A 16,382-nucleotide genomic window follows, 5' to 3' on the forward strand; every position below is an offset into this window, starting at 1 on the left:
TCAGCTGTGCGGGTTCCCTGACAAATCGCCATCGGGCGACACAGACCCGCAGAGACGGTCGCGTTCCTCGCCTCAGAGTTGCCCGGGGTCTCCCTGCTTCACCGCAGGCCCCTTCCTCCCTTGCAGCTGGGCAGCCACAGCAACCCAGGGGCCCACGCTGATCTATGCTCTCGGCCGCTCCATTAGTCTCCCCTCGCTCGGGGCCCTCCAGCCCCGGCCCCGGAGAATTCAAAATGGCGGTGGGCGGAGCTGCTCAGGACAGGTACAGAACCCGGCCGCGGGGATCGGCTAGCTCCGCCCCCTCCCTCTGCGAGCTCCGTCTCGCCTGGTTAAACGCTTCCCCGTCCGTCGCTCTCTCGCTGGCGGGCGGGGCCACTGAGCTGCTGGGAGGAGCGGCTGGAAAGGGAACAGCCGCCACAGAGGGGAGAGGAATAGCGTCAGCGGCGGGGGAGGAGACGCGTGTGCGGAACAGCAGACCGAAACTGCCCCCGCGGCGGAGGGGGAGCGGCGCGAAGGCGGAACAGCTGCAGAGGGGGGAGGCGCTGTTAGAACGTGCCTGTTCCCGGAAGAGCCCGGTGGTAGCTGCCGAGCAGCGCGAGCGCCCCTGCCCGTTGCCCGGCGGCTGAGTGTGTGTGTCCGGGGATGGGGGGCCTGCTCCCCGCCGCGGGTGGCTCCCTGCCGGCTGGGGCTGAGGCGCCGCGCCCCCGCTGAGCAGCCGAGCTCCCCGGGCCGGGCGGAGGATGGACCAGCCCCCGGCTGCCCCCTAGCTCCGCAGCCGCCGCTGTGGGGAGGGCTGGGCTGGGCTGGGCATGGCCCGGCTGGAGGAGACCAATGGGCGGCGGAGCTACCCAGGTAAAGTCCAGCCTGGGAAGTTTTTCTCCTCTGGTGGCGCTCGGGGGCCGGGGTGGCGCTGCCCGGGGCTGGAGGGGAGACGTGCGGTGGCACCTGTGCTGCTTGCCAGCCCGGCCGTGGGAACCTGGCGGCATGGCCAGGAGCGGCGGCCAGTCAGGGCTGCTTGACGGCGGCTCTGCGGGAAAGGCCACCGCAATGTGCCGCTGCGAAACTCCCCCCGGGCTGGTTCGGCAGGACCCCGCCGAGTGCTCGGCGATTTCTCTGCCTGCCTCCAAGCCTGGATGGGAGGGGCTTGGGTTTGTCAGCCGGGCCCGTGAGGAGCCAGCTCGGGGAGCCACCCACTGTCCCCTCTGTTTTCGCTTGAGAGTCAGACTTCCCGGATTTCAGTGTAGCCCTGTTAGTCTGTCTCAGCAAAAAAAACCGAGGAGTCCTTGTGGCACCTTAGAGACTAACACATGTATTTGGGCATAAGTTTTCATGGGCTAGAACCCACTTCATCAGATGTATGAAGTGAAAAATTCATGTATTTATACCTGCTCCAGTATTTTTCACTTCATACATCTGATGAAGTGGGTTCTAGCCCATAAAAGCTTAAGCCCACATAACTTTGTTAGTCTCTAAGGTGCCACAAGGACTTCTCGGTTTTGTTTTTTATACTTCCCAGGTTCTCTCAGGCCGCTGGGTGAGGTACCTTCTGGCGCTCCTCAGTTGTTGTTTTCAGTTAGCAAGGGGGAAGTGGGGGAAGAGAGAGAACTAGTTGATACAGCTGCTCGAAACCATTTCAGACAAAACTTTTTTGGGGGTCAAAATGGTAAAACAAATAGTGTTATGAAAAATTGTTCAATTTTCTGAATTTTTCATGCAACCCTTTTCAAAAACGTTCTTGTTTTTTGTTGTTGTTTTTTGAAGTGGCAAAACTAAAAATACGGATCCAGTTTGAACCCTGTCATATGGAAACAGTGGTTTTCCACAAGCTCAATTGGGCTTCAAAGACTCAGGGAAATGGCACAGTACTAGAGAGTGCATGGGATATTGTTAAAGTGGTCTCTTATGATAGAGTACTGCCAATTTGACATGGCCTTATATTTGTTTTCAATATTATTGGAAAGAGCTGTACATTATTCTTAGAACAGAGGTTTATTATAACACTGATTCATTTAAATTATTTGACATGAGGGAAAAGGGGGAAATAGTTTTAAGTCATTTAAAAACCTGTGCTTACTACCCCTTTCTCCAACCCTTAGCTGGACTTGTAAAAGTTCATGGAGTGTTGCTCAATAGCAAGCTGGTTTGTGAGGGAGGGGTTTGGCTGTGGTGGCAGAGTTTAAAAATTACTTACTTTTTTTTTAAATGGAAAAAATCCTAAGTTTCTTCCATTAACGTTTTTGCAGTGATGAATGTATCCGAGACAACTTATATTCAAGTTAAAGGAATTTTTTGTTACTGGCAGTGCTGTGGTATTTACCTGTTTTCCTCCAGATCTGCTTTTACGTTCTGTTTGCCCAAAATGTCATGCTTTTCATGCATAGTGATTTCCTTTTACACAGTTTAAATGTATGCTGAAATCATTTGCAGTAGAGATTTCTAACACTATGTACATGAATCTGACATACTTAGTGAAACATACTACTGCCATTTGCCTAACAAGTGTTTCTGAAGCTCTTAGAGGAGGGGTTTTCAAACTGGGGGGTTGGGACCCCTCAGGGGGTTGCAAGGTTATTACCTGGGAGGTTGTGAGCTGTCAGCCTCCACCCCAAACCCTGCTTTGCCTCCAGCATTTATGGTGTTAAATATATGAAAAAGTGTTTTTAATTTAGGGGGGGGTCGCACTCAGAGGCTTGCTATATGAAAGGAGTCACCAGTACAAAAGTTTGAGAACCACTGTCTTAGAGGAAAATATAACTTAACCACTTTGCTGTTCAAAGATTGTATTGGTCCTAAAATATAGTAGTCATTTATTTTTCAGGCAGGATTAATGGAGGTGACTATGCAAGATGACCCAAGCTCTGTGTAGTTCTTAGGGGCTCCCAGAGCAATATACAAACATTAATTCTTTGAGTACCACTAGGAAAATATGAACCCTGTTCTGTAAATTAGGGATGGGGGTCAAAACAAGAAAGTTAAGTCACTTTCCCAGAGTTGCAAAGCAAATCTGTGGCAGAGCTAGGACTAGTGAACCCAAAAGACATGACTGCATGCTTCCTGCTTTAACCAGTAGGCTACTATTTAATGAGATGTTGCATTGCTATAAGAATTGTCTTGTTCAACAGTAAAACTGTTACATTTGCAGTGTATGGCATGGGAGAACTAGACTTGTAATGAGATGTAGCCCTAACAGTTTGCCATGCTGATCATAAACGAATTAGGGATAAAGTCAGTATTGGGAGTAGCATTAGCAACAACCCTTGGAATTGTCAGTATCAATTTCCAGATGCTTTATCAGACCCAGAAAACAAATATCCTTTCACTATATTAAAGCAAACAAATAACCTGGTCTGGGCACAGGCAATGTGTGTTGTGTTTTTTTTTAACTGACAATTGGATACTGTCTGTTGCTTTAATTTATATATTGTACAGCAAATATGACGTTCTGTAGCTTTCTGCTGTATAAAACATTAAAGAAAATTGTAGTTGTACGTACTTCTGCATTTGCAGATTGCATATTTAAAGCAACTCTTCCTGTTATGTTTCCTGCATAAAGAAAGTTTTGAACCAAGTGAGAACAATTGTGCTGTGCTAACCTACTTTGATTTCTCTAAGAATCAATTTACCATTTGAAAACGGTTCATCAGCCTCTTGAGCTACTGTGTTCTCTTGTTTTCAGCAAGGACATTTATTTGTAAGTATCCTGAGAAGAACCAAATGATAAAACTGCAGTGAAACTGGAGTAACAGGTCACTTTCACTTTGCTGCTGCTTGAGAAAGCACTAAACAGCAGCAGCAGAGGCAGACATTTGGAGTTATTCATTGGGGAAGAGGGCTTAAACACATAGATTGGGGGACATACTGCAGAAAGTTGAGGGAAGGGTAGAATAGTGAGGCTTGTGGAGTGGTGAAATAACAGAAATTTTCTACCAAGGTAGGAGAGGGAATCAGAGAGAGAGTGACCAAAATATGGGTGATGTTGGGGGAAAGGGAAGGAGGAGCTTCACATGTATCAGATCAGCTAGTCAGAATGCTATGTTTTTGTTGTTGTTTGTTGTTAAAGACGGGGAGAGAGAATTCAAGGCAGAGTATAGTGTCAGTGCTACTCCTGGAATCCCAGTGCCTTCCTCATTTCCCAGCAGAATTGGGGGAGAGGGTTGATCATGTGAGTTTTGCCCTGGACAAGGGGACCATTCATGTTGGTCTACGGTTAGTAGGTTTAGTCATTTAGCTTTCAGGTGTCTGGTTAAGTTTCTCAGTATAGTGTAGCTACATGGATGAGTCTGAGTTAAAATTTGATTTGTTAATTAAAGGCGAAAATGTGTGTGTACATGCTAAGGAGAAACTTTTGTGCTGAGAAATAAGGAGAAACCTAATATATAGATGAGATGAGACTAAGAATGTAGGGAAGAGAAGAACAGATAGTGAAGATCTATTCTAGAAAAGAAGAAAAATTGAAGTGGGACCAGTTTAAAAAAAACCAGGGTCTAATTTAAGTAAGTAGGGCTGATCAAAAAAGAACGGATAAATATCAGAAAAATCAAAATATTGTCTTACCTTAATCCACAAATGTTACTTAGTGGTATCAAGCCATCTTTATAGCTTGTTAAATGCTAGAATACTAGTGAAATTAATCAAATGTATTCAATAAACTTGTTTTTCAGCTATTAAGTTGCTGGTCCTTGTAGTTTTAACATATTAAAATAGAAAGTTGGACGTGTTGCAATTAGTAGCATACAAACAGTGTGTTACTCTTAGGGCATGGCTACACTTGCAGCTGTAGTGTGCTTTGCGTTAAACTAGCCTTCGTAGAGTGCAGTAGGGAAAGCATTGTAGTCTGTCCACACCGACAGCGCACTGCCGTGGCAACAGCCACAGAGAGCAGTGCATTGTGGTAGCTATCCCAGCATGCAAGTGGCTGCAATGTGCTTTTCAAATAAGGGGGTGGTGGTGTGTGACAGGGAGTGTGTATTGGGGGGGGGGGAGAGTGGGTTTTGAGGGAGCTTGTAAGTTCAGATAGCAGCAGACTACCTCCTCCCCCCCCCGCCACACACACACACACACACACACACACACACACACACACACACACAGCATTCCACAGTAATGGTTGCTTTGTCTCAGAACAGATAAGCATAATGGCTGTCAAATGGAGCTTTCAAAGGGCATATGAGGGATATTTCCTGGGGCTGATCAGAGCACAGTAAATGCAACACTTCATTTACACTGACACTGGGGCACTCCAGCAGAGGCTCATCAAATGTTGTTCTGCCTGCCGAGGTGGAGTACCAGGAGCGCTCTAGCCTGGAGTCAGAGCGCTCTATGTGCCTTGCCAGTGTGGATGGGGAGTGAGCTAGTGCACGTGGGGCTCCTTTAATGTGCTGCAACTGGCAAGTGTAGCCAAGCCCCTGTTTGTTTAAATTGCGGAGGATGTGACTGTGGGAGGCAGTGTGGCAATGTGTTTTTTGATCCTATCTACTAGTTTTAGGGTGTGTCTATGTTAGGAAGAAGGTGTGTTGATATGTAGTAACTCCAGGTAAAATCTTAGTGAAGGCAAGGCCCTATGTAGTTCTCACACATTAATAGGTCAAGGTAAACACTAGGGAGTGGAATCCGTACTATTATACATTACTAGTGGGTATGTCTAGTGCAGGGGTCAGCAACCTTTACTATCAAAAGAGCCATTTTGCCCCCTCTTCCACTAAAGAAAAATAGTTTGGAGCCGCAAAACATAACACTGCTTATAAACTTTTAAAAGTTTTAATCTTTTTTTAATTTTACCTGTTACAACAACAGAATACAACAAACAGAAGTGCAGTGTGCATGTGTAAGCCTACTTTGAAATAAATTAAACACTGAACTATGCAGGCCTTTTTGAGTCCTTCCCGTATTTGTGTAAAATTAAAATAAAACGTAGCCCACTTTAATATAAAAAAACATATAGTTGCAGCTTAGCAGTTTTAAAAAAGTAAACATAAAATTAGGAATGTTTTTTGACAAGTCCATTTCAGTGTGCTCTCATCCTCTTCGGGTTTCTTTCTCGGCCAGCAATCAACCGAAGCACCTGAATATACAATAAAAAACTACATCAGCTCCAGGTCTGAAATAAATGTGTTTTTCTGAATAATAATAGCCTATTAAATGCTAGTGTTCTCACCTGTTTAATGTGACTTCTGTTTCTGAAGCTCGATGCTGATCTTCCCTATGTCGGGGCTGTAAGATGTGACTTTGATCTTCACACAGGACTGTAGGCTCTCATTTGTGAGTCGGGAGCGATATTTGGACTTTATGAAGTTCATGCTCGAGAAAACTTGCTCGCATAAGTATGTTGAGCCAAAGATGGACAGGACTCCAAATGCATACTTTTTCATGTTCATATACGTGTTGGGAATGGCACTCCATGTTTCAAAAACAAGTTTGTTGGGTTTGGGGAGGTTTTCAATATCATTCCATTTGTGCTCTTTAGCGAGAGTGGCCTTCTGACGGGCGACTTCTTCGAGATCCGCTGTCAGGCTTTTGAACTTGGACACCCATAAGTTTTTATCCGCTATGTCGGCCAGTTCAATTTCAAGATCGGGCTGACTTATCCCTGTGAATGCGGATATGTTCAGCAGGGATGGGTCGATGTCCAGCGGTGTGACAGGGAAGGACAGAGTGTTTTTTTTCCTTTCTGAACTCGCTGAATCTTTCTCCAAATGCAGCTTGCATTGCCATAATTGCACGGTGTAAATAATCACAATTTATGTGATTGTTCTCTTCTTTGAACTCTCTCAGGGAGGGGAAGTGAGAGAGCTTACCTCTCTGTACATCTCTGGCAAACACTGTCATCTTGCGCTCAAACGCCAGAACATCCTCCAGCAACTGCAGGGCCGTGCTTCCCTTTCCCTGGAGATTTTTATTCAGCGTGTTTAAGTGACATCATATCCACCATGAAATAAAACTTTTCCAGCCAATCGAGGTCTCCCAGTTCGGGATAGCTGAGGCCTTTGCTTTCCAAGAAGGTTTTCACATGTTCCAGACAAGCAGCGAAGTGTTTCAGCACGTCTCCCCTTGACAGCCACCGAACTCTGTTGTGCAGCAGGAGATCCAAATATGCGCTCTCGACTTCATCTAACCATGAACAAAACTGTCGGTGGTTTAACCCGTTTGCAATTATTTTGTTCACTATCTTAATAACGCAGTTCATCACTTCCACACATTCAGGGGGGAATGTTTGAGTGCACAGTGCTTCTTGGTGCAAGATGCAGTGAAACGTCATCAGCTCTCGATTCAGCGACTTTTGAAGTAAATTCACAAAGCCCTTCTGTGCTCCTCTCATACTGGGTGCACCATCAGTAGACACTGACACCAGGTGAGTGGTGTTTATTCCTTTGGCTTTTAGACAACTCAAAACAGCCTCACAAATGTCCTGTCCCCGCGTTTGGCCCTTTAGCGGTATGAGTTCAATCAGTTCTTCCTGCGGCCCATCAGAGTTCACATATCTGCATAACAGTGCTGTCTGCTCAATATCGTTTACATCACTTGACTCATCACAGGCAATTGAATATGCTTGAGCTGAATTGATGTCATCAATTTGCTTACTGGTGATGTTTGTTGCCATTTTAATGGTCCTGTCCTTGACGGTCTTTGCAGAGAGAGGCATTTCTTTAATTTTCTGAATAATTTCCTGTTTGTTTTTGAATTCGGAGAATAGACGCTCTGATATTTTTATGAACGATTCTTTCATGTATTCTCCGTCTGTGAACGGCTTCCCCCTCCTTACGATCTCATGAGCTGTCACAAAACTAGCAGCTGTAGTTGAGTTTGGAGAGTTGATCCACTTCTTGAAAGTATGTTTGCTCTGCTCAACTTTCCGTAGTAGTTCTGAAATCGCTCTCTTTCGCCCATCTTCAGTTGGGTACTTTTCAGAAAATGCTGAGTGCTTGTTTTGAAAATGTCTTTCAACGTTACATTTTTTGTTGTTTGCTAATTTCTCGCCACATATCAAGCACACAGGTAAGCCAGCGTCGTTGGCAGTGAAGGCAAAGGAATCTGTCCATGCAGAATTAAACTCTCTATTTTCTTCTGAGATTTTTCTTTTTTGTGATGTATTCATGGTTAGCTTACCGCGGGGGTCGCACACTCAAGAAGCCGCCTGCAGGTAAAGGCGAGGGCTATAGACGTGGATGTGACGCATATTTTAATTGACAAATTATAAAAACTTTTTAAAAATTCGATGTTAAAGTATCACCTCGAACTCCAAGATAACTGTGCAACAAAATAAACAAAAATAAAATATATAAATAAAAATTAAATTAATAAATAACCGTTATTCTTTTTTTTTCTTTTTTTTTTTCTTTTGTCAAGGCCGAAGGGAGCCACAACAAGGAGGCTGAAGAGCCGCATGCGGCTCCGGAGCCGTGGGTTGCAGACCCCTGGTCTAGTGTATAAGCACTGGCGCAGCTGTGGCACTGCAGCTCTGTGGCTATAGTGTAGACACTTGATACAGCCATGGGAGTCGCTTTCCCATCACTATAGTAAATCCACCCTGTGGAGGTGGTAGCTACGTTAATGGAATAATTTTTCTGTCAATCTAGCAGTGTATACACCAGGGCTTAGATCAGCTTAATATGTCAGAGGGCTTGGCTACACTTGCAGGTGTGCAGCGCTGGGAGTTAAAGCTGTCTTCGTACAGCTGTGTAGGGAAAGCGCTGGAGTGTGGCCACACTGACAGCTACCAGCGCTGCAGTGTGGCCACATTTGTAGCATTTGCAGCGGTGTTGGGAGTGGTGCATTATGGGCAGCTATCCCAGCGTTCAAGTGGCTGCAACGTGCTTTTCAAAAGAGTGGGGTGGGGTGGAGTGTGACAGGGAGCATGGGGGAGAGAGAGAGAGTGGATTTTTGGAGCCGACACTGTGTCAGCTCTCTGCCTTGCAAATTCCGACCACTTCCCCCACCCCTTATTCACTCTTAAATGCAAATAGCCTTCAGACCACATAAGCAGCTGCTCTGACGGAGACTCTCCCCCCTCCCTGCTGTGCTGTTTCTCTCCTCAAGCAAACACTAGCTGTGGACATTCATCCCCCTGCCTGCTGCATTCTCTGCAAACAGTAGCTGTGTTTGTTTTTTAGATAAGCAGCTCCGGGAGCCCCGAGTTCACAACAAAACAAAGAGAGGCATCATAACAAAACAAAGAGAGTTCTTTAGCTAAAAGCATTATGGGAAAATTCAGGAGGTCAGTTACAGCATAGTAAGATTAATCACTGTTCACACTGGCACTCCAGCGCTGCAGCACCAGCGCTGCAGTCGTTATTCCCCAGGCAGAGGTGGAGTACAGCCAGCGCTGTAGCCAGGGAGATACAGCGCTGTATGTGCCTTGCAAGTGTGGACGGTGAGTGAGTTGCAGCGCTGTAAAGCCGCCACCAACAGCGCTGCAACTCTCCAGTGTAGCCAAGCCCTTAGAGGGATGTGAATTTTTCCCATCCCATAGCAATGTAGCTAGTTGTACCTAAGTTTTAGGTGTAGACCAGGCCAGTGTTAAGAAGTTAATACTAGAGTGTTTTGTATTTACTAGTATTTTTCCTCATGTTCGTTATCTTGAGCTATCTTTTTTTTTTTTTTAAAGGTAGGAATACAGCTTGTTTCCAAGGGAAGACAAAGGCCTTAGTCTTTGGGCTAGTAGGACTAGCCTAATCTTTTCAAGCCCTGAAAATACAACAAAATAGCCACAATAAACAAGTCTTGGGGAAAGCACAGGACAAGTTAATTCCCACAATCTTGGTAATATTCACTTTTGTTTCTTTTAACTGACAAATTAGCTTATTAAATATGATGTCCTATAGCAAAAGGAATGGCCAGTTGATGCATTGGTTGATTTGAATGTATAAAATTTAGTTGGCTTTTAGAACTTTGGGAATTTTCTTAAAGTAACAACTGTTCTTTTTAAAATGCAACTAAACAAATGATCTCTCTAAAAGACAGGAAAAGCCTTAAGTATTGACCTATACTTAAATGACAGCATGTTAAGGGAAATATAAAAGCGGGGTGGACTGGAAAGAAATAAAGTTGATTTGCTTAATAAGTTAAATTTAAGTTGAATGGCATAAATATTTCTTCACACAGTTGATATTTTCCCGGCAGATGTCAAGAAATCGACAGAAGAATGCAGCTTAAATTTGGGCCAAGATGTAAATGTTGTGGGGGAAAAAAGCTTTATAACTGCCCCAAACCAATAAATATTCAATGGACAAAAAACACATTAAGATTGCTTGGTAGTATGTCATCCCCATGCAGAACATTGAATTGAGCATGCAACCTTAGCTATGCCCCATTAACACACATTCCTTTACTCTCATGGTACGTCTTCACTACCGGCCGGATCGGCGGGTAGCAATCGATTTCTCGGGGATCGATATATCGCGTCTCATCTAGACGCGATACATTGATCCCCGAACGCGCTCCTGTCGACTCCGGAACTCCACCAATGAGAACGGTGGTAGCGGAGTCGACATGGGGAGCCGCAGACGTCGATCCTGCGCCGTGAGGACGGTAAGTAATTCGATCTAAGGTACTTCGACTTCAGCTATGCTATTCACGTAGCTGAAGTTGCGTATCTTAGATCAATTCCCCCCTCCCCCCCCAGTGTAGACCTGCCCTCACTTTAGCAACTGTGAGGTTGGCAAAGGAGCTGAGAAGCTTGTACAACCCATTCACTCTCACCTACAGGATTCAATCTAATGCTATTAAAAGACAGAAAGTTGTAGGGAGATTGCATACGCATACCTTCCTGCTGTTTCCTTGGAGCTGGCAGTAACCAGTGGTAATTTATTTGCATATACTCTAGGTGCAGTCAGTATGTTAGGGCATGTCTTCACTGACAACATTAAAGTGCTGCTGCGGCAGTGCTCTCCCCGTGCTCTAAAAAAAACTCACCTCCACAAGGGGAATAGCTACCAGCACTGGGTACTCTGTCTACACTGACACTTTACAGCGCTGAAACTTTCAGCGCTCATGGGGGTGTTTTTTCACACCCCTGAGTGAGAAAGTTGCAGCATTGTAAAGTGCCAGTGTAGACAAGTCCTTAGGTGCACCTAAGTTAAGTGGTGGAGGCAGTAGTTAGGTAGTCTTGGTAAAGGTGTGTTTTGGAGTATGTAGGGGATTGGTGGTGCACTGTCACAGGTAGGGAGTGCCATGCCTCCCTCATCCCTCAGTTCCCAACCTCTCTCGCCTATCTATTCATCCATCTGGCCACATAATCCTTTTACCTTTGCTGCAGCCCCAGACACCTCTTCTCCACCCCCAATACCTTCTCCCAGGAAAGATTCAAATCTCTTTCTGCCCCCAAAATACTTTGATTACACCCCTCCTCCCCCAACTAAATAGCCACCCATGACTCTCAAATTGCAGCAACCTCCAGCCACTCTGTTCAAAATTCCTTTTGTCTTAGGTGGGTTAATTTATCCTTAGATATGTTAAAGAAGGGTGAGTTCACGACCATCAATAGGAAACCCTCCAGCTGTTTTTCTGTAATGGTGCCTGTGCAGTGTAAAAAAAACAAAACAATATTTTTTTCCCCTAAATAGTCTCAAATTTGTTCCCCTGAAGACTTAGTGGGTGCCATGCACTACCTTGGGTAAAACTTGACAGTTTGAGACCATTCTGACTCAGATCACGTAAATAGTTTGATCTTTAGCTCTGGGGAAAAAACAAAAATCCTGCCAAGAAGCTTTTTGAAAAAATGGCTAGGGGAGAGAGGCATATATCTCCAGAACCCATAGATCTCAACTGACTCCAAATTTAGATCTCCTGCACCCTCCTGTGGCATACCAAATTTAAAAGAAATCAGTTTGTGTACGTTGATCTGAGAGAATTGAAAAGGTCCAGTTTATACTGATGTTGTGATGGAACTTAACTAAGTGGTGCTCCTGTGTCACTGTGAAGCTTTCTTGACATCTTAAGAGTCCATTGAAAACATCTCTTTTGAAATCCCCATCATGGAAGCACTGAAAGTGAAACTGACAATGTTGAATTTTCACTTTACATGCTGAGAGAAATATACAGAGTAAAGACTATAAGTAATGACAAGGACTTAGTTTTTAAGGAAAAACATGTTCACTTCTAGTAACCTAAGTTGTTATAAACAAAGTGCTTTACGTTGTAACTAACATATGATTCAGTTACCAGTGCCTCTCTACCTCAGTTACTTGGTTTTATTCTTTGTGTATGATTTTTCCCTAGGTACTGTGTGACAGCTACATGATAGTAATTAGTTCTTTAATAAGAGACTTTTTGAAGTGTTTAATAAAAACAAACTGTTCTTTCCTTTTACTAGTTACCAATTGGACCAAGATGACTGATGTAAATGTATCCAACTCCTTAAATGGTTTGAGCTTGATGGGAATTCTGGACACCAAAGTGGGCAACAGTATCCAGAATCTTCAAAACTTGAATTCAAGGGCCCCAAGAGCACACTCTTTGCCTGAGTATGGACCTAGCCAGCACTCTAGTTCTTTAGAAGATAGCCATAGCCTTAAATCTGTAGATTCTGGTATTCCAATTCTAGAAATAGGGAATCCGGAGCCTGTTCACTGCAGTGTGTTAAATGTGAAGAGAAAACAGTCTGAGTCAGAAATCATGCCTGAGAGAACTTTTCAGAGTGCATGCATGCTGCTGTCTTATGTGCCTCCACTTTCTTTGGATGCTGAACATGAACACAGTGTACGAAAGTCCTCAACTTTTCCAAGAACCGGATATGACACGGTGAAACTATACAGTCCAACTTCCAAAGCTCTGAACCGAAGTGATGATATCTCAGTCTGTAGTGTGTCTAGTCTCAGCACAGAACTGTCAACAACTTTATCTGTTAGCAATGAGGACATTTTGGACTTCATGGTCACAAGCAGCTCAAGTGCAATAGTGACCCTGGAGACTGATGAAGTGCAGTTTTCAGATGTTGCATTGAATTCCACTAAGGAGACCAATGATCAAAGCCAGCAGGCGTATTGTCAAGAAGCAGATGTGGACAGTAAGTTGAAAATATTGGGACCCTTCTCTAGCTTCTTTGCCAGGTAATTGGATTTTGATATTTAAGAAAAAAGTTAAAGCGTTCTGACTATGTATTGGGGTCTAGGAGGTGCTTAAGGGGTTTTATGGTAAGGAGTTACACCTTCAGCTAACAATTCTAGTTCCTCTGGGTATCAAGATTAGTGCCATCTTTCTGCTCTGCCTGAGTAGGCCAGAGCTGCGCATGGCTGACACACTGCAGTGGTTAAAATTCTGTGCTCTGTGGTTGGGATCCACAGAAGCTTGAACTCTGCACATGAAGTGAATGAAGGTGGAACTCTTCTTTCCAGCTGTGTTTAAAGGGGGGAAGCAAGGTTCTGGGGGAAAGGGCTCTGAATGGACCCCAGGAGATCTGGATTTTCTTCCTGGCTTTGCCATTGACTTACTGTATGACCTTGGGTAAGTCACTAAACATCATATGTCTTGGTTTCCCTGTCAGCTAGATTAAGAGGATACTTGCCTACTGTTGTAAAGCACTTGGAGGTCTAGGGATAGAAAATGTTCTAGCAGTGCTAAGTAGTTTATTAATATTAAATGTAAACACATTCCACTTAAAGTGTTTGACAAATATTTAGACTTTATTTTGTTTGACTTAAGGTTATCAGTTCACTGATAAGGTGACAAATGACTCAGGATATGATTTAGTCACGGAGGTCATGGATTCCATGACTTTAATGAACCTCCATGACTTCTTCAGCTTCAGCCCCACCCCTCCCGCACAAGGCTCAGGCGTTAGTCTCCCCAGTGGTCAGCCCCCACTCCTATGATGATTTTAGTAAAAGTCATGGTGGGCTTTTGTGAATTTTTGTTTATTGCCTGTGACCTGTCCATGACTTTTATTAAAAATAGCCATGACAAAATCATAACCTTATGACCAGTGGTGTTTAAACTAATCATCCTTGCTATCAAGATTAGGAAACAATACCGTTAACCATCTCACTCACTTGTGTCTTTATAATGGGAAAATGCCGAGACCAGAGTTAGAATGTGGAACTTGAGCACTTATTTATTGAAATGGCAACATCTGGGGCATCACTGAAGCAGTTACATTTCTGAAAGGCTGCCCTGGCTTCCTACATTAAAAATAATGTATTTAAACTGATATTTCTTATCAAGCAAGTAGAGCTAGTACCCAAAAAAGTCATGTGCCATCTTAAATAATTCTTTTGTTTAATGGAACACATGATGATTTTTCTGTACTAGCTCTACTTGCTTGATAAGAAATATCAGTTTAAATACATTTTTGAAGCAAGTTGTCTAGTATGGTGTAGAATTCAAATCAGTTATTGTTTGGTGGTAGTTTCTGTGTTCTGCAGCTTTAGCTATAAAAAGCCAGTTTTGCCTATCGGATTATTTCAATGAACCACTTACTCTTCTTTATTTAAACTTCTCTATTTGCCGAAAGAAAAGACTGATGAAACACTGACAGAACAATCATTTCTGTTACTTCTCTGAAAGAGTGTCTTAATGGAGGGGAAAAAGAAACAAAAGCTGTTGATTTAGAACTATTAAACTGACCGCTAAATGGCAGCTTAGAGAACAATGTCTTAACAATAAAATAATTTTGAAGTTCCAGTATATTTGAGTACTCCAATATGGGTATGTCTACACTTGAAACTTCAAAGTGCTGCCACGGGAGCATTCCCGCTTTGAAGTGCGAGTGTGGTAGAGAGCTCTCCCAGCGCTTCTGGATAATCCACCTCCATGAGGGGAATAGCTCTGAGCGCTGCAAGCGTGGCTCCCAGTGCTCGGAGCCTGTCTACACTAATGCTTTAAAGCACTCAAACTTGCTGCGCTCGGGGGGGGGGGGGTGATTTTTCACCCCCCTGAGCCAGCAAGTTAGGGTGCTATAAAATGTAAGTGTAGACAAGCCCTTACATTAAAATGATTAAAATCAGCAAGTGGGGAAACCTTGATTTAAATAGATTTTAATCTTGTTTTGCACTGGTGCTCTGTAGTTTATTTTGCTAAAGAAAGTTTGATTCTCTTTGGTTACAGTACTAACCAAGGTTCTCTCACCATGAAAGAGAAACTGAGTTTTTAACTCCTACTCAGCTTCTCAAATTGGAATGAACTGATCTTTGAATTGAACTAGTTGTTGCATAAACTGAAATTAAACAAATATTCTCTGTACATCTGCAGAAGAGACTACTGTTATCAAAAGGTGGTTTAGCACTTCACCTGGAACCAGAGCTTGCTGTTTAGCCATCAACTTTTACCAGTTCAATTAACTTTCTTTAAAATGTTGGCAGCAAAAATAAATACTCAAGCAATAATTTATCTTTAAATTATTTTAATAGGCTATAGGAAGTTTTTGCATTAACATAGGTTGTCATAATTTCAAATTCAATTTTAGTTGGTTTTAATAGTTAAATCTGTATTTAATTTACATTTTTAAATCTTTTTAAAAGCACATTTTTATCTACCCTCATTGAAAGCAAAACTGACACCTTTGGTATTCCCTAAAAGGGAAATATTTTTCAACAAAGTACCATATCGTGTCTAACAGGTAACTTCTTACACTGAGCGATACCACCAGGAGTGCATATGAGACTCAGTTCAGCATAGAAGCAAAGTAATCCATCTGTCTACTGCTCTTATTCCTTCCCTTAACTGGGGGTCGCTTTCATATGGCTCAGGCAAGTAGAAACCTTTTGAACTTGTCTGCTTCACCTGAAAGAGCCCTGAAAACCTTATTTACTGGTTGGATCATGCTGTCACTTGCCTTATTAGAAGTTGTCCGTATGGCCTTGCCTCTTTCACACAGCATTCTTGTGTGCACATTCAACCTATTTCCCCACTTCCCAGCTATCTCAACCATATTTCCCAAGCACTTAATGCTGTATGTCATGCCTTTGTAGGCACTTAGACACACAGTTCCTCTCTATTTTTCTTTTTGTGTAACTATATCTAATGAACCTGCAGAGGTTTTTAAACCTTGGTGGAACTACCTCAATGAGGCATTCCTTTATATGTGGATTTGGAAAAATCAACCGAACAGCAAGGGATCTTGTAGTGTTGTGTGAATGGCACCCTGGTGCTAACTTTCCTCTGTTCCCTACAGTGCAGAAACACATGCTACCTTGGAGACCACTGATATTGAGGCATCTGTTAGAGGTTCTAGTAAGTGCTTGCCTTGGAAAGAGTCTGCTCCACAGCTTCAGTTCTTTGTTTCCTTGGAGATTTATCCAGCTCTCTGAGAAATAAGATGTAACTGTTCAAGAGACTCCATTTTATTCAGTTAATTTGCTGGGAGTCGGGAGGGAGTATCATGTATTTCTTGTACAGGGTAGGTTGCAGGGCTGCTACTTGCAGGTCAGGCTTTTGTATTAGATATGAACTGA

General features: G+C 43.5%; 1 protein-coding gene across 5 annotated transcripts in view; it reads left to right on the plus strand.

The window, feature by feature from the left end:
• The first annotated feature begins 273 nt into the window (after positions 1–273).
• Positions 274–16,382, plus strand: part of TBC1D14 (TBC1 domain family member 14) — a 98,756-nt gene continuing 82,647 nt past the window's right edge. Inside the window, exons 1-3 of one of the 5 annotated variants that reach the window (XM_045018565.1) lie at positions 274–436; positions 9,602–9,756; positions 12,308–13,043. In XM_045018565.1, coding sequence (XP_044874500.1) covers positions 12,325–13,043 — 719 coding nt within the window. In that variant the 5' untranslated portion in view covers positions 274–436; positions 9,602–9,756; positions 12,308–12,324. Of the gene's footprint in view, positions 437–460; positions 853–9,601; positions 9,757–12,307; positions 13,044–16,382 lie in introns of those variants that run through there. The other 4 variants (XM_045018563.1, XM_045018564.1, XM_045018562.1 and 1 more) reach the window with 4 other exon arrangements.

This window comes from Mauremys mutica, chromosome 5, assembly GCF_020497125.1.
Source record: "Mauremys mutica isolate MM-2020 ecotype Southern chromosome 5, ASM2049712v1, whole genome shotgun sequence".
In the NCBI taxonomy this organism is placed as follows: domain Eukaryota; kingdom Metazoa; phylum Chordata; order Testudines; family Geoemydidae; genus Mauremys; species Mauremys mutica.